The 23945-nt window shown below is 41.3% G+C and overlaps 1 protein-coding gene across 1 annotated transcript in view; it reads left to right on the top strand.

The window, feature by feature from the left end:
• Nucleotides 1-2934: 2934 nt before the first annotated feature.
• The window catches only part of CYP7B1 (cytochrome P450 family 7 subfamily B member 1), a 114558-nt gene continuing 93547 nt past the window's right edge, over nt 2935-23945 (top strand). Inside the window, exon 1 of the mRNA XM_088540143.1 lies at nt 2935-3075. Coding sequence (XP_088396269.1) covers nt 2981-3075 — 95 coding nt within the window. The 5' untranslated portion in view covers nt 2935-2980. The remainder of the gene's footprint in view (nt 3076-23945) is intronic.

Here is a 23945-nt window from a genome sequence, read left to right as displayed (position 1 = left end):
CTAACTAAATTTGGACAGATTAACTTTGACACAGAGGTTAATTTGTTGACCTCATTTCAACGTCTGATGTTACTGCAGTTTCTCAGATTAAAAAAATAATCCACTCACTCACACGAACATTTTTCTTGCTCACAGAAATACCTCAACTGTTCAGGTTGAAATACTCCACGCACGTATGAACTGAAGGCAAGAATGGACAGGCTGTATTTTAACTGCAGTGGTTATAACAGAACAAAGATATAAGCAGTTGAAAACAGTCTCATCACAAGTAGCACTGGGCTAAGTGCTACTTAGCCTTGCTCCTGCCATTCCGTATAACACAGGTACTTCAGTGCTGTAGAACATGTTCTTGTCTAAGCCTGGTAGTTTAAATCCTTGTGCTACCCAGTGTGGCAGGCATTTGTCCATGTGCTGCATATAGCAAAATCACACTGTGATGTGTAACATACAGTACAGATTGCAGCATATACTGTTCTAAGTTTATTTTGAGGCTTCTGCATTTTCATAAGACAAAAAAATATGATCTATATCATCTTACAACATTGGCAGTATGAAACATACACACAGTATGCATTTTGAACTGTAGCATATGTACAGAATATTCACAATTTAAACAGGAGAAATGTAACTGAACATCAATCTATCTATCTAGGCTTACCACCACGGTATTAAGAACTGTCTTGAAACCTTAAGGGGGTCTTCAACTTAAAGGAACCCAAAGCATATTTGATGGATTTCCCATTCCTCCCCCTGCTCCCAGTGTACGCCTTTGCCTCTCTCTACACTGCAGCTACTCCTAGCTGCTTTTTAAGCACAGGAATTGGGCTTGAATACATTTCACCAAGAGGCCAAGGAACGATGTCCAGTAACTATAGTCCATGATGATGGCAATGGGACACAGCTGGATAGTTAACGTTACTCTTGTCCAGATATAACAGCATTTGCATTTGTTCTCTTTATTTATGACCATGCTGCAGTAAGAGCAGTAAAAAAGATCTTATGACAGCTTGAACCTAAAAATCCCTCAAAAACTTCAGCATGAAACCGTATCTCTGAGAGACCAGGAGGAAGCTCTTTTGAATGAAATCTCTGCCGCCTTCTCTGCTACTCTGGCTACGTTAGCCGGAAAAAAACGGCTGTTTGGTCTGATAGTTGAGATGGACCAAATTAAGAGGTCAGGTATTTTTCAGTCTTCCTGTCAGTTCAGCCCAACCTTTTCTATTTAGGGTGTTTATATATCTTCAATATTTTGAAATAACACAATCTCGCTTGTGGGGTGTGTTCTAAACTGTAATTTATCTGAGCCAGTAACTTTCTGCAAATACAAACAAGGCTAATTAAAAAGTGCTGTAACCCTCTTCTTGCCCTCTACCATAACTACAGTGATCCTCTCCATGCTTTGACATTTCAGATCTGGATGAGCGATTATTCTAGCTGCCATAGCTTTTGAATTATATATAAATAATTATTTCTGATAATAAGGAAGCACTGGATTTTCACAGCAGAACCCATAGTAAAATGAGTAACATTTAACACTGCATAACACTGTGTAATGCCTTTGAATGCCTTTCAGTTCTAATGACTACTTTCACAAGAATTAACTGGATTAGTGCCTTGGGATTCCCAAACTGGGGGATTTCAAATACAGTTTCCAGCATGAAACCAGAGAAAGGTACTAGTAAAATGCTAGTTTCTCTTATGGTTTCCCATGAAGTGTTTTATTACACAATAAGGGTGTCGGTTCTTTGATCTCAGCAGGGATGGTTCAGACTTCTAAACAGTAATGTCCGGATTCTGACACTGATTTTCTCTGATTAATGCTGTGGCATTTCTGAGTGCTTTAGTGAAAAGAACAGCAGTGTTTGAGGACACACAACCTTGCCAGCTTCAAACCCTCAGTATGAGTCAGCCCTCAAAAAATGATGAGATCTGCTAAAAGGGCTTTTTAAGTTCACTTTTTTAAAATGTGCTATGAAACAACTGAGTCTCTCCCGTTCGGAGACAATTTCCAACAAGGTAATTTAGAAAACTGAGCTTCATACATTACCTAAGGCCTCACGGCCCTGCTATTATCCGGACGTGTCATTTGCCTCTTGCCCTGCTCTGCACTACCTCGAAGCTGCCTTCTGCTCAGCTTCCCATCTCACCTCCCCAGTCCAGCTCCTCTCACCTCTCTGGGCCCCTTCCCACCTCCTTCCCTCTCATCCCTCCACACACCATGCCTGAGAGGTCGGCACTGCGGGATGGGGTAGGAGCTCAACCTTTGGGATTGTCCCTGGCTTCTTTTGGCACAGTAGGAGACTTCACAGTCTCCTTCACTCTTCACATTCTGCATACCCCATCCTCAGATAAACCTTAATGTGCCCGTAGGTTTTGTTGGTTTGTTTCTAAGCAGGGGACACTGATCAAGCCTTGGCACCACAGCAGCACCAGCCAAAACGCCGTCGGGGCCATCACCTGGAGAAACCCCCAGCACGGTCCCCACCAAGGCAACCCCTGCGCACACAGGGGCCCTGCCAGGAACACGCTGCGTTTTGGCACCCAAGCCTTGCTCTCTGGGATAGCTGAAACCGCAGTCTTTCAGGTGGGGGAAAAAGAGGCTCTTTTGGGCACCTTTTGCGGCACTGCAGCCCGCAGGGCGCTTGCGGCGGCCGCTGCGTCCCCGCGGGCCGCCTCCCGCCGCCCCGGGACGTGCCACCTCCGAGCCCCCGGCCCCGTTTCGGGGCACTTCTCGCCGAGGCGGCGCCTTTCCCCTCCCCGTGACAAAAGCCGGGGCTTCCCCGCCGCGCCGGGGAGGAGCCGCCCGGGGGCCGCGTCGCCCCGCGCCGAGTTCAACGCGGAGCAGCCAAACCCGGCCCCCTGGCCCCGGGGTGGGCGGGGAGGCCGCGCGCCGGGCGCCTCTCGCACGCGGAGCGGGAGGACGGGCGAAACTTTGCTGCCCGGCGAGGCGCGGAGCGGAGGCGAAGCAGGCGCTGCCGCCATGGGCCCCGACGCGCTGCCGCTCGGCGCCTGCGGCGGCGCCGCCGCGGCCGCGCTGCTGCTCTGGGCCGTGTGCGCGCTCTGCAGGAGGAGGAGGTAGCGGGGGAGCGGGGCGGCGGGGGCGCGCGGGGGAGCGGAGCGGCGCGGAGCGGCGCGGAGCGGCGGGGCGGGCGCTGCCCGCGGGGCGCGGCCGCGCATTGGGCCGCGCTGCCCTGCGCCCGCCCCCCGCTCCCGCGCCGCCCTATCAGCGCCGGGGGCGCCGCACGTGGGGGCGGCGGCGCGGGGGGCCGGGGCGGCTCGTCCTGCACCCGCGCGGGGGGAGCCCGGAGCGCCCTGCTCCGCCGGGAGGAGAGCGGAGCGGGGTGTTTAAATAAATATAACATGTATGTGCGCACATATCTATGCATATCTCATGTAGCCCGGCCTCTGGCGTATTGGCACGTGAATGTAAGTGGCCCCTGCTCGCTTGCTGGACGCCGGATTTTGCCTCTTGCAGGCGGGAGCAGACGTGGCCAGTCTGCGGTGCCCTGCGGAGCTTCCAATGCCGTTCAATTTTTTGTTTCTTTTGTGCTAGGAATTGCAAGCAAACAAACTTGAACTTGAGTCTTCGACATTTCTCGGACTTTTTAGCTGGTTTTGGCGCTGTTGCTTGTGGTCCCTTCCCGCTGCAGGCCTCACAACTCCGGAGAAAATAGGTGTACATTTTTGGGACATGAGCAACAGTGTCTGCAACAACAGAAATACTCTTTCTTCTGCTCTTTATGAACGGTGCCTCTGTGTGTTTTTTTTTTCCAGGTGTTTTTTACTCATGTTGCTAAGGCCTTAGTCTCTTTAAGTAGTCGATGACAAAAAAACACATGAAAGATTGGTGGAAAAGGGCAGAGCTCAGCATTTACTGAGTTTTTCCTTTTTTTCCATCACCTAATGAAGCAGATAGCAATTAGAAAGCTCAGTATTTGTAAATAATTAACAGTTATGTTTTCTAATCATTAATAGCTTTTTTGGAAGGCGTAGGAATAGATAAGTGCAAAAAAAGAAAAGGCAGTACCATTATCATGGTCATGACCATGACCTAAAATAGGTCAAAAAGTCAATGTGGTGGTTGTTTGACCAATGAACATAACTTTGAGACTGTGTATAAAAAAGTTGATAAAACAAAGAAGGAAAGAGCAAGAGTGGCATCTCTTGCTTTGAGCTCTGAGGGCCTTTGGTCACTGAGTGGAATGGCAATGGATTCTTCCCAAGAGAGTCTGATCCATCCTTAAACGTGCAGAAGAGACATCCATTTACTGAATGCTCGAGTGGGGTTGTCCTGTAAGACAAACTGCTTGGCTCGGATGGGATGCGGATTCCTGCTTCAGCCTCGCGGTCCAAATAGCTGCACAGGTCGCTCCTCCTTCTCTGCTGCAGCTGCTTGGTCCCGTCTCCTCCGGGATGCTTATTTGAGCCCTCATGAGCTTGTTCTCCGCACAAAGCTGTTTATTGCCTTTGCATGGGCTGTTCTGTGCCCGTTCAGCTCCCAGAATGAGGTAGGAGGCAAAAGGGAAACAGTGAGGACATGGACCAGTGGCCAGTGGGATCAGGTATCTTTTTAGGGCTAGGGTTAGATTGGCTCAGTCATGTTATAAAATTATGCCTGCTACTAGGAGGAATTCTAGTAAGTTGTTACAGACTGTACTTTCGCTAATGCAAGCAAAACTCTTACCTATAAGACTTTGAGCTAGGTGCAAGTGGCAGGCAGAAAGGACTGTAAAATGACATTATTTGGAGGTTATTTGCATGACTGTCATGGCTGTAGAGTTTTTGAAATCAACTCTTTGGCCCCAGATTGTTAGGGCGTTAGTTTCCTATCAGAATGGTATTATCCAGGAGACCTTGGGAACAGAGCTTGCTATCTTGCCCCAGAAAACAAACTGCTGATTGTTTGTTTTGGTTTGGTTAATAAACTACTTGTGAGATAAATGTCGCAGGATTTAAACAGATACAGCAAACATGAATACACGAGGGCTTAGAAATAAAACATGGCAAACCCCATCAACTTCGCTGTGATACAGTCAGCAGCACAGGTTGCTGCTGTAGAACTACTACCCTGCTGTAGTAAAATGTGCATTTCTGTTTGTTTGTTTGTTTGTTTGTTTAGCATAAAGGAATGTGAGAATTCGTGCATGGTCCTGAGAGATGCCTGGCAGAAAGGATATTGTGAAGCAGCTATTTCTGATATATAGCCCTAAGAAGGGCTGTGCTAAGGGTGCAGTGGACTAAGGAACGAGGACATGGCTGCTGTTATGCTCCTCAGTTTTGGTGCAAGGTTGTGGGTTTTCCTTGTCTTGTATTGTCCACATGTCAGATATCTTCCTTCTCCTCATTCTAGGCTACCTTCCTTCTCCTCAGGTGTCCACAAAAACATTTGGAAACCTGTTGACATCAGGAAAGGGGAGTGTTGGTATTTACCAAAAGCATGAACTAATCCCAAACTCATAGGGTATAGTCTTGATCATGGGCATTTTGCAGGTGGAGAGAAACCTGAACCATTCTGTCCATCTTTGTAGAGCTTGTCTGCACTAGAGGAAATACTGTTAGTCAGCTATGGAGGTATATGTGTAAAAAATAAACACACTACCCTGACGTTGGAGTGCTTGTACGAGTGGGCAATCGCTGTGTAATGCTATTGTATGTTGCACTTTAGGCACCAAGGTAAACTTCATCATTACCACTTCCATACTTGATTTCTAACAAGGTTAGCTACCATTGTCAAATGTGTGTATTAACTGAAAACATTAAGTAAGTAAAGTACACAGCTAAGTGTTAACTTAAGAGTTTTACAAGTTTCTTTTACCAGTCTGTGTTTCTGTCTTACGCAACTGAGGAGAAACAGAACCACTCACATGGCTCTTATAATTACACTTCCAAGAACCTAACAGGAATTTGTATGTCCCCATGACAAAAATTACCCAAATCAGTCCCCAGTGTCTATAGCGAAGGATATAGTAGGATTTCACTCTTTTTGGTCTTACCTACTTCTTCACTTGTTCTCAGATTTAGTGTTCATTGCTGTTTAAAAGATTCTGGTGAGAATCTGGTGGGTGTGTTGTATTGACTTAGTTATTGCTACTTTTTTTCTATAATGCAGTTGGTGTAAATTAGCTTTTACCAGATTTCAGGGTGAGTTCAGTATAGGTTTTCTTATAAAAATATTTAAATACACAGTTGGGAGACAGCAAAGAGAGGAAGAGGAATTTCCTTTTGTATAAATGTTTAGCCTTTGAGTGCTGGTAGCAGTAATAGCACAAAGGAAACTAATTGGAGTCTTTGCCAGGTTTCATATGACAGATGGAGAAGAAATGCACAAGAACAAAAGTTTTCTTAATATCAGAAAAATTAATTTCGAATTAAACTTCAGTGTCACATGAGGCGCAGTGCCCCTACAGAGAGCTCTCCCTCTTAGTGGTTAATGAAGAAAACCTTATCTAGCCAGTTTGCTGGGGAAGAGGCATTTTTCCACAGCTTGCTTTCTGTGTTCCCCGCTGTAGAAGTATTTCTGCTGCAACAGCACTTCCCACCGAAGAGATTATAGATTATTCTCTTTCATCTCCATAAAATGACTAAGTCAGGTCCAACTTTACGATTTGGTTTTGCTTCCGAGCTGTTTTTCCACCGGCTGCGTGCGATCCGGTGGGCTGGGCGGCGGATGGGCAGGTGACGGCAGGTTCTGCGGGTGCACGATGCTGCCATGAGGAGCCTTTCCAGTGACATCCTGAGGTGTGGCAGGATGCTGCTTTTTACCATCCAAATTGATGTTTACTTTGGGTTGCCTGTGTTTATTGCCTGTCTGTAACTGTAAATTACCACAAATTCTAATCAACAGCTTGGGAACAACCACCAGAAGCTCCTTCCTTGCAGGGCAGAGGCTCATACTGACCACAGATTAAAAATGCCAGCTCTGGCTAGGGAGATACTGGGAAAAAATGGAAGGAAAATAGTTGGATCCATCTTTTTATCTGTTCAGACTGAATCCTGTAGGTCTGGTATGCATCACAAAGTCAGATAAAGAAGACACAGACCCAACCTGAAAGTAACCTTAAGAGGATTATGTCAGCTTGAAAACCTAAAGCATGTCCTAAGTGAGGTGATGGTTTGTGTTGAAGTTATCCTGTCTGAAATATTTTGGATTAGTACAGTTGGCATTCTAATTATTACGACAGACTTCACAGCATTATTTGTAATGAATGATGCAATATGTGCCACATGTAACCTGGGAGAGTTTTACGTTACAGCAGTATGAGAATTGTCATGTTGGGCACATCTGTTCTAATGCATTATTTTTGATCTTTTTCTAATGCATCAGGAAAAAAAAAAAAAAAAAAAAAAGGTCTGAAAAACCTGGGCAGTGTAACTGTAGAATAATGTTAACATGAAGAAATACTTGATAACTTTACTAGCAACAGTTGTGCTGTGTCCTGGCTATTTCATGTTCTGGTGGAGCAAAGCATCTTTCATTTTTCTTTTATTCTATCCTACAAAATACCAATCCTACAGAATACCAATCACATTCATCTAAATACTTTTCCAAAACATTGCTCTCTTGAACCCAGATTGATATTGTTGAAAAGAATATAGAATTCATCCTTGCCTTCAGGAACATCTTATCCTTCTCTGTGACAAGCTGTGAGCTTGCTAACAGCTCTCTTACCAAGCGAATTGTAGTTCACAAGATGTCATCAGCCTGTCTTTTTTACCACTTCTGCTAATTTAGGCAATATGTTAAGGTAGTTTTCTGTTGGAAGGAACATCAGGAAGGACAGATAGAAGGATATCAGAAAAACCTAGCCTCATCTTTTCTTTACTTGCGTTTACTGCACAGACCTTTTTCTCTATCTTCTTTACTGGAATGGTAACCACTGCTTACGTTTTCATGACTCCTCTTGTTTAATTTTGTTGTCCACTCTTAGCTGTCCCCTCTTTAAATGTTTATAACTAAAGGCTGAATCTGTTTAAAGCGGAAAAGTAACACTTCAGTTTCTTAAATAACCTTAAAAAACCTTCCTCTAGCCACCATGCTCATGTTTTTTTCTGTCTACTATGCAATACTGGGGCCAGTTGTGGTGGACGCTTATTCCTCTCTTTTCAGTTAGAATTTAGCACTGGTCAAATAAAGCAAAGTAAGCAAACCCTAATCTTTTCAATATGTGCAGGATGCAGTTCACTGGCTTCTCAGTTCTTAAGCAGAAATAATAGAACTGGGGAGCTGTTCTGGTGTGAGTTTTGCACAGTCCCTCAATACAGATTTTTCTTTTTTCTTCTTTTTTTCTATTGTCTTTTTGTATTTTCCTCTTTTTTTGCCCTTTCTTTCTTTTTCCTCTTTTTATTTCTTTTTTTTCTTCTTCCCAGTGCTGCTTCTCAGTCCTCAGCCCTCTGTTACTTATCCCATATACCATGTCAGCTTGGGTTTCTACCAGGCCTTTGAAGATGACACTGGAGATGACTCCTCTTTTAGCATAAAGCAAATTTCCAATAATCTATGATTTACGGTATTCTTTGCTTAAGGTACACTGCCACCTAGCAACAGTTTCCCTTCCCTCCCAATATTCTTGACCTACTTTAGAGGGAGGAGGTCTGGTTTGGTTTGTACCTGGTCTGGTCTCGATCATCTTCCAGAACTCATCAATATATGCCATTCTGGTATATGTGTGTGGGGAGCAGAAATGAAGATATTTTTAGTGCTGATATGGACTGTTAACTTCTGGTTTCACTAAAATATGATAGTTTTTATTTTTACAGTGTTCTTTCCTTCCATCATGATCATAAAACCCACCTTTTTTCTGGAAATAGTTTTTGTTTTTTTTTCTTCTGTTCATTATTCTTTAGCGGATTTAAAATTAAAGAGTTAAAGGGAATTACTTTTAGCTCTGTTTATTATTCCAGCGCAACATGAACCATGGGGCAGGCATCTACAGTACTACAGCACAAATGAACATAGGGCACAGAAAGTAGTGAACAGTTAACCCTTACCTTCATCTTCCAAGCTGACAGTCCTAAAAGCAGGAATGAGGAAAACCCAAGCAAATCTAGAGTGCAGGATGCTATGCTTCATGAATTGGACTTGTGCTCATTAGCATGCTTATAGGAAGCGGGGACCACAGATGGCAAACCTCAGCTGAAAGAATTTGAGCAAAAAGGATGACATGAAAGAAGACCCAAAGGGGCAAATCTTAATCCTGGTGTCCTCTTAGAGTAGACATTATTTCTCCTTCAAACATTATGGTGAAAATTGCCATCTAATCTGTTTTAATCAGTGGTAGAAACTAAGATATTACCTTCTGAGCTCCACCCATGAGAATGTGGGAAAGACTTGAGCCCAGGCCCATACAACTAGTTGGGCCTCTAACTCCCACAGGGAGAAGTGATTTCAGTCCAAGGAGGGACGTGAATGCTTCTGTAGTGCCAATTCCTGCCCTATGCCTATGATCCTCAGTGGTAAAATGGAACTCAGTGTGTTTTCCTCCTGATTTAAGTACAGTGTGGCCGAATGCTCCACAGGGCACTCTGATAGTTGCCAGGGAAAACTCTCTCAATGAAAAAAATGCTTCCATAGTTTCACCTCTAAATATGTACAGGAGCTCCCTGCCCTTTTTCTTATATGGTGAAGTGCAAGATCTCAGTGTTTTGAGCCAGAAATGCCATGTCTTGTAGCAATATTCAGCTAAGATATGGGATCTTATTGATCACTTCAACATTTTGCTCAGTTATGAGAATTACTGTCCCATATAAAATGTTCTTGTCAAGCAGGTATTTTAATTAATAAGGTAGGTAGGGCTTATTTTAGTAAAGCAATACAACTGCTCTCAGTGCTGTATCTACTCACTTACTTAACTGGTGCATAGTAATGCCAAGTAGTGAGTGAATGCAGAAGCTGCAAGAAACTGCCTAAGTGCAGTGTTAATACACTGTATGAAGTTAAGGAAAATCTCACACTTAAGTTGGCAGTCTTTTTGTCTTTTATTCAAGTTTTATAGAGCTATCTGGTAGTGAAGCCAGGGTTGGAACTCATTTTCCTGACTTCTAGTTTCATAATAAAACTTGCTGTATTTCCTTTCCAAAAAACTTACCATATATATGACATTATAATGTCTGGTAAACTAACTTTTTCAACCGTGAAGCAGATTTTGCATTTTGATTTAAAACTTTGGTAGTGTTCCTTTTTCTCTTCTTTCCCCACCATTTATGGATCCTTCTACAAGATGCATGTAGGATTTTAGGCTAATATCCATTTGCACGCCGTCTGGGAGAATTTTGGCTGACTGAGAGTCCCATAAAACAAAAGTTTCCTTTTTACAAACCACATGGAGCTTGGCTGTAGATATTCAGTTCCTTTCTCCACAAACTGTTTTTAATGGTGCCAGATTCTTCTGTTTCTTCTTCTTGTTTGGCACATGTCAGGAAAAAAAATCTTGGCTCTCATATAGAACATATCTTGTTTCCTCTTAACTGCTCGTACTTTCTATTCGTAATTTAAATCAGCAAAAAAAAAAAAAACACTATGGTTGTGCTTCTAGTGATTTAATGTTGTAATTTCCTAAGCAATATTCCGATGTTCTAAAAAAAATCTTTCATACTGTAAGCCTGACAGTAGGAGGTTCTAGCTAAATTTAATGGATGTGTCTTTCTTGATTTCAGAGAATATTGCATGATACCCTGACAAGGTAGCCTGCTGTAATCCTATGGAGGCAGATGAAGGAAGAACAGATGAGCAAAATGAAGCTAAAATGGGATGTTGGAAAGAATGCCCTCTCATTTACACTGCTGTCCCTTCCTGACACTGCCGTGAAAACCCAGATTGTGACATTGCAGGGTCGTGTCCATAGCGAGAAGTTGAACGAGCATCTCCTTCCTGGTCTGTGACATCCCAGGGACCTGTCAGAGATGGTATTAATGCTTTTCACAAGCTACTCCAACTCCTTGCTGACAGCCTCATTCTGCATACATGCAGTCTTCCCTGGAGATGTTTGTAGGAGCCAATCTGCTACTATTTGCTGGAGCAGAGTGGAGCACTGCTAACTGCGGTTGCCTATCTCATTTTCTGCAGCCAGAAAATTAGAAAACCTCTTACTTTGGTGATCTTGCCTCACTCTGGTTCTTTGCATCTCAGAGGAGCTCTCCTCAGATATTTTCCGAATGATCGCTGCAGATTAATTTGTCATTTGCCTTGCCCACTAAAGCCTAGCCTTGCAAGTGCAAAATGGCCGAAAGACTAGTAAAAAGATCAAAATTTGAAAAATTTGAATGATACATGTAAAAATGATTATAGAAAATTGGCCCATTTTTGTTATTGTTAAGTAGCATGGCATTTAGAAAAAAAAAATGATGGTCCCTTTTCAACCCTGTGCAGGAATGGAGAAGTTCAGCAATTATTAACTCGGGCACTAATGAGTTTAAAAATGCAAAGAAAGAACCCATGTATCTCAATGCAACAAACTACTGCTGTTTCAAGCAGTGTAGACAAAAATTACAATGAATTTGTAATTAAAATGGAGTTCCTGAGCAGTCGGCATTTCAATCTTTTGTATTTTTCCTGCTTTCCTTTTGTGTATATGCCTGCAGAAGAGTGGATTTGCCCCTCTGTATACAGCAGTGTGTTAAGACAAGAGAGATGTTCTGTTTAATTCAGCAGCAGGGCCCTGAGGAGGATCAGTCTCTTCAGATACTTGTACCTATTTATTCTGGTTAACAAAAGAAAAACATTTACCTAAGGAGGACCAAATGTGGTATCCCTTCAGGGACAGCTTGTGTGACTTCCATTACTGATCCTCTCACCTGGTGCTGCAGTAGGATAGCACTTGGTCATCACTTCCCTTGCTGGGAAGTACTGCTCCATGTTCTTCCTCTTCAGTGCTGGCATGTTTTTTTGGGTTACAATAGCACCTCTTCAGAGCTTCTGATGTGTGATAAATCATAGCCATACAAATTCTCTCCATATGGCCTTTCCATGTGAGAAGCTTTGGGATTCCTCTTTGAAACTAGCTCAGTAACAGCAGAACCAGCAACAAGGTGTGTGTTTTTTTTGTTTTGTTTTGTTTTCTTTCAGTGGTTCAGGAATTGATCTGTGGTGGTTACTGACCATAGGCCTGCTTTTATAAATGCTGCCTCTTGTTTCAGACTTGTGCTTCATAAAGACAGAAAAAGCGTTTCTGGAAGGTTTGCTTTCCTTTGTGTAGGTAGCAGTATTTGTTTCTTCCTATGTGTTTCCTCCATACTTCTTTTGAAAACTTCAGTTATTTTGTTGGATGGGAATTTTTTAAGTTTTTAAAAGATTTTCAGATGTCTGGCTTAGTTTTCAGGATTACAACTGTTTTGCTTAGATATCAAAAGCTCCCAGCCCTACAGCTGAGGGTGAGGCATATTGCCAGGCCCTGCACTGCAGTTCTTGTATGGGAATCCTTTCAGAAAAGGAGCAGCTGTGTAGCTGTATGGGAAGTGAAAATGTCTCACAGTTCAGGAATCATCCAAGAACCAATTGTAAAATATGATGAACCAGTAGAATCAATCCTGGAGCAAAACAAGGAGGAAAAAGGCATCTGCTGTGAAGATGGACTTGTACCTGCTGCTGTTTCTGCCCTCGAATACATGCCTGAAAGATGCTACTCCAATGGCATTGGGGCTTAGATGTCTGTATCTAATGGAGTTTAGCCTACAGTGCATACTAGTGCAAAAACAAAGTTGTTTGGGCTTTTCAGTAGCAGTTACAGAGTCTGGGCCTACTCTGAAGCCTAAATGGGAAAAAATTGAAGTTCATATCCTAGCAGCACACGCATGATATATGTTTTAAAGTCATGTTGAATTATCTGCCACTGCTAATGAGCGACACAGAATTGTTCACAGCAGGATTGGAGAATTTCCCCGTGTCAATACTCAGTGGTTTGAGAAGCAGCTGTTTGCGCAATGGCTGTTTTGTGGTTGAACAGACAGCTGAATTTCTAGCATTGCTGGTTCAAGTTAGGAAAATGCTAATTTAGCTTCAAGAAAAGAAATTCTTGCATATGTGAATGAGTCAGAATTCTCTTCCATAAGCTGTTTAGTTTCTTGCATTCTGTGTAGTGAAAACACTGCTAGATCCTATTTGATGTTATCACATTACTAGAGAAAAAAGAATTTTCTTTCATAACCTGTGGACTTCATTGGATACAACCATAGCATATGTAATAAATTTAGGGTCTTGAAGGCTTATTGTTATGAAGACTCTAAAATAAAACTGTGCATGTTTCTTCTGTTGGGTCTGCAATACTAAGAAGCAAGTAGACAAAATGTTGAGAATCTGCTGGGCACAGAAAGAAGTTCAGGCTTCCTGGCTTGGTGATTTCTCATTTGGAGAAATCGAACACACCTTCATGTTCTGTTCCTAGAAACACACCTCAGGTAAAGCTCAGTTACTGTCACTTGAGTCACAGATAAGTCTCCTGCCTTTGCTGTTTTCTGCATCAATGAAATTAAATTAAATTGTGCTTGAACTTCAGTAGGACATCTTGGAAAGATAGATTGTTCTGCTTATTTTTTTCCTGCTGAAAGACTTTGAATGGCGAATACTCCACTGCTTATTCCTGTAGATTGTTGTACTGACTAATCTTGCCGTTTTTGGAATGGTAGTTGAAAACAGTCTTACGTCTTTTAAACACTGGAGAGTTTTAATTAGAAGGGATGAAAGTCTTCTAGAAGGAATGATTTCCTCTAAAAGTGCTGGCAAGCTTGTCTGCCACAGGTACTTAATCATGGTGATATCAAATCATTATGGATTGAAACAGCTTGCTGTGTGCTCTTTCCTCTTTCCCGAAGAGCTTTTGTATTGACCAGTATCTGTGCTGGCTGCTGCTGCTGCTGCTCTATATCCTGAGCGTTGCTTGTTTTGGAAAGTAAGGAGAAGGGCAGCCAGCTTTCTATAAATACAGAGACTATTCACATGGGATCAGAAGAACCAAAGCCTTGGTGTTTTTTTTTTTTTTTTCTTAAACATTTTAAAATCTTGGTTTTGTTGTTTGTAGGCTATTTCAGTGTTTCTTGTTCTTAATAATACCTCCGAGACTATCATTTAGGAGCCAAGAATATGTATGATATCATGTATCCAAATTGTGTTTAACAGTTCCAGAGACTCACATGTGCTTTATATTGTAAAAATATGAGGAATAAGCCAACTTAAACTGTAGCTAAAAGGTTCATTTAATACAAATCCCAGGAAGATTTTCTTGTTGTAATTGTTAGCAGCATGAATACATCTGACTCAAAACGTCAGATGGTTTCCATCACTGGACCATGTGAAAATGCTTATAGTATGCTTATAGATCCAACTTTGTCGGTAATTGGTGATGTTGGAAATAACCTCTAGAGATACAGCATTAGTCCATCAGTAGTTGTTGAATTAAAGACTTCAAACCTGTCTTCTTTTTCAGTGAAGGCTGCAACATTAGAAGTGGCAGGAAGGTGGAAATGCCTGTGAGCACTACAGTCTTGGTAGCTTCCAAAAGGAATGGTGGCTGCCCTATCATTCCTGGACATAGCCCTCACCCATCGGCTTTTCTCAGTGGCCAAGAACAAAAGGTCTGGATAGCAAAATCCTTGTCGCCTCTCCTGTGATAATTTGTACCCCTCTTCCTATTTAATTCCAGCTCCTCCAATCAGATATGAGATGTAGCCCTGCTATATTTTGACTTTTTTTGTGTATGTAAATATTAAATCCTTTTAAGGCAGCGAGGTACTGGAGAACCTTCCCTGCCCTTGGCACTGAGCTTATTTCTCAAGGAGTTAGAAGGGAGAGAGATCAGTTAATTATCAAAGTATGAATTTTACCACAAGTCAGGACAGAATATGATCATCTGGTTCATTTTCCTGGGTCGAAGTAGCCTGGGTCGGTGTATGGAAAGCAAAAGCACAGTGAGTTCTATAATTAAAATAAGGTGCTTGGGCACTACTGTAATTCAGCTGATAATGATTATAACTTGACTGAGGAGTTTGGCTACAGATAATGCTAGATTTATGTCAGAAGAGAATTTCTCAATTTTGTCTTCTTTTTAGTGTTCACAAAATTCACAATGGTGTTTAGGAACAGTCCTCATCAATTCCCTTTGCCCTGCTCAGGGGGTAAGCGAGGCTAATGAGACCCTCCTGTGTTTCATTTGAATGAATTTTACTAATTGCTTTTATCACACTGGAACCTGTAAGGGGATTTTTCGTAGACAAAATGACAATAAAAGAATTAAGCTCTTCTGTTGATAAGTCACCTGGCAATTCTGCCTGGCGCCTCAGTGCAGCTGTCTGAAGATGTGACTCCTTGCCGCCCACTGCCTCTAATTGCCCTTTATTCCCCTCTGATCTTCTCATCTAGGATGTATTTCTCAGTTGATGGGATAAAACCTACAGTCGGGTTGTGATGCCTCCAGTCAGCAAGAGACGTGATGAAAGAGGAAATTAGGACAATCTATATGCAATAGAAAGAGAAACATCTCTCTGCTTCCTGCCCTTTCCTGTGGATTTGGCTGAAAGGGCAGGAACATCCTTAATCCTTCCCAAAGGCTCCTCCTAGCTCCCCAGTTCTACATTTGTGTGTCTTTTTTTCACAATCTTCCGCAGTATAGTGATTATCAACCTAAGTGTTTACTACAGTTGCCATTTTCTAACTTTTAGGCCTCTAACGCTCTTAGTTTTCTTTTAGGACATGTTAAGCACTTAAATAACAGTCCGTTATCAGACTTTTTAATACTGCAGACAGTGCTGGACGTGAGTTTTGGACCTTACCGTAGACAGTTGAGGTATTCTGTTAATTTCATCATGTCTAAGATTTTAACTTTGATACTTGTTCATGTCGTACGATTTTTACAGTGACTGCAGTTTTATGATAGAGGCAATTGAATTAATGGTTTCTGTATGCTGTATTTGTACACTTACCCTTTTTTAATTCATAAAGCCTCAGTGACAATTGAAATACTTTTGCATAAGAAAAACTGTTCAAAATCACAGCAAATCTTGATGCTTTGGGCTTTTGAAGAGGAAACAGAGCTCTAGTATGTGGTCCTATTTCTACCAAGAAATAGCTTTGGATTTTGTAATGCAAGCAGATTTGTGTTCTGTAAAATGAAAATATACAGTGGTTAAGGATCCCATTGTAATGAAGAAATGCAAGAATTGTGGTTCTTCTGTTTTAAATGCAGACAAGGTTTTGCCACCCTGGCTGTATTGCATAGGTTCTGATTCATCCCTCTTCTCCCATTTCTCACCAACGTAGCTGTGCTTGCAGCAGCCCTAAGGCAGGGGCAGTAATGCAGCAAGAGGGGAATAGCCGTAATAGCTGGTTGTGTTTGAGCAACCTGTTCAGTATGTCTGGTCATGACATGTCTGCTCACATGGCATTGCTGACAAGTAGGGCAGAGGAGGCCATACAGGGGATGTAGATCTTGCTGCAAACATTGGCATGAAGCTCCAAAACACACAAAATTCTTTGCTTCTGCTGGACTTCATCTTCCCCCATCTCTGAAATGTGGCAGATAATATTTGCAAATTACTTAGTTGGGTTTCATAACAGTTCTATTCTGCTGTGATCCAGTGAACTGAATTTCATTTTAAGCATGTCAGCAACTCCTGATTTTGGTGGGATTTGTGCTTTAAGATGGGCATTAGTTCACTTTTTGATAGATCAGCACTTTCTTCCTGAGGTAAATGTGAATTGCTGGTTTGAGTGATACAGAATATAGAACAGTGTAGCCTCACCTTAATGTTACTACTTCCTGAGGGAAAAAAAAAATGTGGTACTCGCTTCGTGCTCTAAACAGACTTTCAAAGTGCAGTTTTCATACAGTTGTCTTTATTCATCAGTCTTGAAGGACTTAGAATTCAGTATTTTGAAAGGAGATTTAGTGTCCTGAAAGTTGAGAGATGATGAGTAAATGAGACCACTTCTTGGTTGGTAATTGTGGTTACTTAAAAACAGAGCTTTCACTTCCATATGAATATTACTTGATGATTGACAGTTAAAATCTGAGTATGATTTTAAGTTCTCTTTCATATGAAATATTGTATGTGTATTTGAATTGTAGAGATGGCTTATAAGTATGCTGGTTGTATCCCCCTGACTGTAAGGCACTTACTCATATTCCTCACACTGTGAAAATGATGACTGGTCTCGCAAACATCTTCCCAGCTCTGCAGTGCTAACCGTTGTGTGTTGCTAGCTACCAAGAGCACATTCCCCATCTTCTGTCAATGCAATAGTGAAGCCCATCAGTTAGTTTATATTTTCTATAAATTGTGCTGAATGGTGTCTGCTTAAGAGCCCATTCCAGAATTATACAGAGGGACACTTTTCTAAGCAGTCTGAATCTTATTCTCTTAGACGTTGGGTACGATCATTTTCTTGGCTTGTGCAAAAGGACTCTTGTTTTAGTGTTTGGGAAAGTTGAACCCTTTGAAGCCTTTTTTAAAATTTGTAATCCATAAACTGGAGAAGTATCCTCTGACTGTGGCCCTCACAGTAAGTAATCCATAAGCTAGAGAAGTATCCTAAGACTGCGGCCCTCAGAGTATGTGAATTTTCTGTGTTTGAGATGACAAAGCAGATGATGGAATCACCAAAAGCATCAGAGTGACCTGCACATTCTTTGACTTTCTCTGTATTTGTGATATGAATGCAGTAATGCTGTAACTATCACATGTTGAGGATCTTTTGTATGTCCTGGTGATATCTAAAGCATGTGATCTGTGGTGGAGTAGGGAGGTTGCTGCTTTGTACCAGTAGGAGATCTTCACGGGCTGCTTGTAGTGATGTAGCCTCATCGTTATTTGACAAGAGCGCACTGAAGATAAAATGTTGAATGTTCACAGGTAAAGCTTATCAAAAACTTTAGCCTCTTATGCCACAGAAGAATATAATGACATGAGAAGCCCTTACCTTTTTTTCTTCGTGTTCACAGGCTGATTAGTCAAGACTTCAGAGAGGATTTAGAATAGATGTTGGGATTCCTTTTCTGTGTCAGCCTACCTAATTTCCCTGTGTTATGTGTAACAGCACCTGGCATACACCTCTCCTTAGAAAGCAAAGCTAGTTCTTCACCCTTCTGCTACTGCCAGGCACCCTGTGGGGGTACAGCCTAGTTTTTATGGTACTTGCACCAGTTTTGGACTGACTTCATTCAAGTTACTAATTTACAGAACAGATTAAAATAATACCCAGTCTGTCTGTCTCCTGCAGGGCAGAAACCATCTATCATGTTTAACAGTGAGCATACAAAGGGTGCTCTGCCTTTTATTAACTGGTGAATTTGAAAGTTATCTGGAGAGAAGACCCATGTACATGTAGGTAGGATCATTGGGGCTTTCTGACATATGGAATGTAAAGGTCCACTCATAAGCAAATATAACAAGATTGTTGACATGGTATTAAGAATGCAGTAATTTTATCTTATTTTAAATGGCAACTGTGATAATTTAAAGTAAGAAAGAATATGGAACAAAAACATTTAAGTAGCTTTTTATTGTAATTCTCATAAATGTCCCCTGCCATGCAAAAATTACTGCAAGATCTTGATAAATGCACTGTTGCATAAAATCAAATAAAATTGCTCTTCCTTTTTTCAACCTGGAACTTCCACCAGATCTGCTATGTTGGGAACATGATGTGGTATAAAAGGCGTCTGTAACCTCAGGCTCTCAAGGAAAGGCACATGTTTTATACATTATTCTCTCCTCGTCGATGGATACCTTCTAGGAAATGTCTTTGTTAGTTGTTCTTTTTTCCAGTACAGAAATACTGCTTCAACATGTTCTGTGCTGAAATGTCAGCGTTGTGCTGTTGTGTAGGTGGTAGTATGTATTATACACAGTTTTCAAAACCTGAATAATCAGTGATGTGCATGACTTTGCCAGGGAAAACAAATGGCTGTGTCATTTTGATTTCGGTATATCAAGAAAATGTAACCTATAAAAATTAATTAGCATTCTTCCAGAAGGGGGTTGTTTAACTAACATCTTTGTTTCCATGTTTTCAGTTTTGTCAGAAGTTGGAGGGGGGTGTTTATTCTGTTGCTAATATATACCCATAGATTTACAGAATATTTCATGGAGTTTTAGCTGCCATGTGTCTGTCCTTCTTTTCAGTCCATGGCTAGATTTTTTCTACTCACTCGAACAAGTGTTTAGAGCCACTCAAATTGGCTTTGAAAAATATCCATTTACTAGAATTGTTTTATCCTAAAATCTCATATGGGCAGTGCACAAAGTTGCTTTAATATTCAATAGAAGAACAACTTGATACATAAGAGGAAATTTTATTACACATTCTATGTAATTTTTTACAAAATCTTTATAAATAAAAATCCTTGAGGCCAATGGTGTTCTCATTATATGTCAAAATGAAGTTTTGCTAGAGACTTTAACAGACTTTAATTTTTCCTGCTAAAGTCGCTGTTGTTATCATTTAAATCCTGACAGCCTGAGTGGGATGCTGGAATTCCACATGGATGATGGAATTGCACACTGACAGCACTTAACGGAAGTCCCTGTGTCCTAGAATTTGGGTTTCTGGTGGGCTATGTTCTTTTCATTTAACCTAGGTATTGCTCATATTCAGCTATATTGATAGCACATATAAAACTTCTTTTATTTTCTGTTCTGAAGCAAACAAAAAAGATGTACGTTTGAGCATCCATTTGCATTAAGTACACAGAATACACTAAATTGGCTTAAGTAAATCTCTATTTTTCTGTGTAACTCTGCAATTCATTAGCCTTCCTCCACCACTTTAGAAACTAATTGATATAAAGACATAGAGGTTTGCATGCCAGCAATATTAACTTTGCTAACAGAAGTTATAAAAGTTAGAGAACAAGTAGAGAAGCTTCTCGTGCAGTAACTGCTCGGACAAACACTGGCTGCACCCATGTCTTTCTGAACTGAACAATCTAAGATGAACACAAATGTTCCTTCAGAGTAAAATTGTATTGGTGGCTTTACAAATATTTTAGAAATGCAGATGATGCCTGATTCTGGATATTAATTCATCAGAAAATATTTAAGCAGTCAGTAGATAGAACAAATTTTTATTTTAAAGTGGCCCTTGTTGAAAAGTTAATCCTTAGAGGATTTTCAAGCCTGATGATGAGTCTGATGAGATACAGTTGCTATATGTTGAATCCTTCACTAACTAATTGTTGAGGCCAAGCCTGAATTTTTTTTTTTTTTTGGTGAGTAAGCTGGCCTCTTTTCCTTTGCTCTGTAAATGCATGCTTGAGAAATTAGCTTTGATGATATTGTGCAAATAAGCTGCATGCTTAAGTGCTCGAGTGCTCTTTTAATGCAAATCCTGATTGGTGGCTAGAAGCTATCAAGATGTTTCAGCTTTCTACCGACCTGCTGGACTCCTTTTGCTCCTCACTAACTGTGGCACTAGGAGGTGCCTAAACAGAGTGAAAAGCAATAAAGAGCATTTTTTGGAAATTAATGATGACATGTATGAATCACTGTTTCTAGTGAGAGACAACAGAACAACTGGTGGACTCAGTTGCAGGGAGAGGGACTGATGGCAGAGGACTTCTGTCTGTCTTCCATTTTTGAGGAGACATTTCTACACTGCCTCTTTAAGGGTAAGTGTGTTCTGAGGATGAGTGTGGTTAGAAATCCAGGAAACTGTGAGAGCATCTACTGTGACCTGTTTGAAGTAAGCTCCGGCACTTTGCTTAGCAGTGCGCTGCCCACCACCATAAATTTGTCTTTTGCAAACATGCATCTTCCAGACCTGCGTCCTGTCTTTGCTGGTAGCCCCTTCCTTAGATTCCTCATCCTCCTATATAGGACGCTGTGTCTAGAACCTGGCTTTACTGTTTCCTAGGCATTGGTGGTTGCTATGTGTTTCTCCTCGAAGAAGGAGAAACTTTACTTTCTTCACTTAAGACTTAACTGAGTTTTCCCAAGCTTGTTCATTCCGAACTGAGCAGCAGTAGTATCTGATTCTGTTTAAGAGACTCTTTTTTGTTATTGTTGGATGGGAAAGTGGTTTCTCTTCTAATCAGTCCCAGCTGGCGGCTCCGTGGCAGCCCAGGACGCTGTGCTGCAGCTGTTGCCGCAAGGGATCTTACACCAGGTCTCTACAAAAACGAGCCAGAGTCCATGTTCGGGCCCTGGGGGCTCGTCGTGGCTACTCCATATCCACTTTGCTCTGTATGGCCCTGTCTGGCTGTATGTAGCTTCCTATTATAAACAGGCTTAACGAGACTCTATTGCAAAAACACAAATGTGGCAGGATGAATTTGCCCTATGAATCAAAACTACTTTTTTTCCCCCCTCCTCTTTCAGGCTAGGCAGAAGTTCCTGAGAGTCATTTTGACAAAATGACCCTTTCTTTTTGAGGAAAAGCATCTTCACTGTCTTCCTTCTTTTCACAATTTCTAGCGTGCCTAGTATCCTCTCGTTATCTTTAGTCCTTCCAACCCTAACCATGTTACCATGTTTGTTGCCTTTTCATTTGGAAGTATGTAGCCTGCAAAAGCAAGTTGCTGGTAGGTTCATGGGTTGAGAGAAATTGTTGTGGAGGGCTATTAAATACCTAGGGGAAAAACTATTAGAAGTGAAGACTGGAAAGTACAGTCTGTAAGTAAGACTCTGTTTCCCATTATATCTGTATCATATCCCCTTCTGTCCTTAGATTTTATTAGTAAGTGGTGCCTTTATTTTGTGCTGACTCACACTGCATGGTTTTCGTTTTGTGTGTGTGTGCACATGCTAGCAGAAATCTAGGTGATCTTCAAGAATTTTCAATCTGATTCACACTTTTTCTTTCTAATTTTTCTCTCCCAAACTATATTCACTAAACTTTCCCTTAGCATTTGGAGACTTTAGAACTGTTGTGTTTAGAGCTGTCCATTGAAAACCATATGGGATCACTGGTGATTGCAGTAAAAGCTTCCAGCCCCAACATTTATTTTGTCTATGTGTGTCATAGAAAAAGTTCAGGTTAGTTACCCCCATCTTTGGTAGGGTACTAGTAGTGCTGGTAAGATGTGGAAACTCTAGTTTTTATGTCTGGAACCCAAATAAAAACATCTCAGCAAAATAATTGTGTTTTGCCTACCAGATAGAGGCTTTTAGATGAGTGCAGCCCTAAAATGTGGCAAGATGGGCAGGACTGTGGTGTCCTTGGGCAGTAGTATCTGGAAGCCCAGAAACAGTAATCCATAACATGAGCCTGCATCCCTCCTTGCTTGTAATGCAGCAGGCAGGGCAAAGAAAGAACCCTGCAAGAACAAGTGCTGGGATCCGTCTTGCCATCCCAGGCACGAGCCAAGCACAGACCTGCAGGAGCTGTGACCTTCAGGAGCTCTCAGTTACTTCTGCATCTACCTTGTGCCTGTTAGAATGGTGCAATCACTGCAATTCCAGTATTGGCACTGCTCTGCAGTCTCACTAATCTTAAAGGACTGGAATTAGTACGTCTGTGTTTTGTGCACATTACGTTATATATTACTGTTTATACTGTTTATATTGCTTATTTTAAAATGTCATTTAATCATTTGTTTCAAGCTCTTTTGAACTTTCAGCTTTAATGAGTAGATGACAATATAAGAATATTAAAAATATATCACTAAATAACTTTTTTCCTCTGCTATTATACTGTGCTAGGCTAATGCAGGTATACTATCATAGTAATACTGTAAGCAGAGGCAGACTTTGTAATTTCATTTAAAATCTTAAATGATAAGGGGATTTGGTGAGGAGGAGAGAGAAAGACAATTTCCAAGATGAGGAACTAGGAAAAGATTTTTTTTTCTACCAAGAACAGTGAGCCTGAGCGGAAGGATGGGAGAGTGCCAATGCAAGGCCAAACAAGCAGTAGAAGAGTGCAGCATATCTTCTGAGATGGGCTAATACAGATCGTTTGCAGGCATGGAAAAGATTAGTGAAGATCTGAAGAGAAGCAGAGTTGAAAATCACTGGCTCGTATACACAGACTTCTTGGGGAGGTGGTGGTAGACTTCTGTGTGTAGGCTGCTAGAAGTGGGGAGGATATGGAGCTGAGAGGAAAATGGACCCTTGAGTCATTGGGATCAGACATCCTGCTTCCCCCAGAGAGGAAGAACAGACCCACGTACCTGGGAAAAACCCTAATATAGACAAATGTTTAAGCAGTTAAGTCACAGTGAAAGGACAGGAAGATGCCATAAAATGTTTCAGAAGTTCAGTATCTTATTCTTGGTGACTTACGAAGGAAAAAGGGAGCAAATGCAGTAGCAGATGATTATGAGGAGGTCACTGAGTTATTGTTTTTATACTAGTAGAGAATATATTTAAACTTTCTCCAGTCACATCTTCACAATCTGGCTTGTTGTTGTGTTAGGGAGTTCATTGAGATTTTGTAGTATCTGAGATTGAAGCAAGCAGACTTAAGAAGATTTCATGGGAAAGGAGGATTTTCAATAAGATTATTCTGTGCTAAATGTTTTTCTATACCAGTTAGCCAGGTGGTTGGCTCCACAGCTCACATGAAAAAGATAATGCTAAATAGACTTTATATTTCAATACATACAAATGCTCTGTACAGTATTTCACACAATTCATAATGCCATTTTACCTAAATAATGATGGAAACAGGAAAGATCATATGTATGTACATTAACATACATTAATACCAAGTGACAGTGAGCATCCCTTAGAAAAGTTTTCTTGGGAAAAAAAGCAGCAAACTCAGTACCGTTAGAACTGGAGCTATTGACCTAGCTACAAATTACAAATGGCCGTAAAATGTACTATCTGAATTGGTTGCTGGGAATTAATTCTAAGAGAAAGGGTTAATATGTTATTACTGCAATGATTACAAATCTTAGAAAAGGAAGCAATACCAAGTGAGAAAAGAAGTGTTGCATTCAGTACAAGCTCTTCTTGAGGGGCTGCATTTCTTTCCTTTTTTTGAAACTACTTCATGCTTTACTGCTGAAAGTTTTTAC

The sequence above is a fragment of the Tinamus guttatus genome, unplaced genomic scaffold, assembly GCF_059628265.1.
Source record: "Tinamus guttatus ecotype Peru unplaced genomic scaffold, ASM5962826v1 Tinamus_guttatus_pri_ptg000056l, whole genome shotgun sequence".
Classification (NCBI taxonomy): Eukaryota; Metazoa; Chordata; class Aves; order Tinamiformes; family Tinamidae; genus Tinamus; species Tinamus guttatus.
The sequence above is the reverse complement of the archived record's forward strand: the minus strand, read 5'-3'. Positions and strand labels throughout refer to the sequence as shown.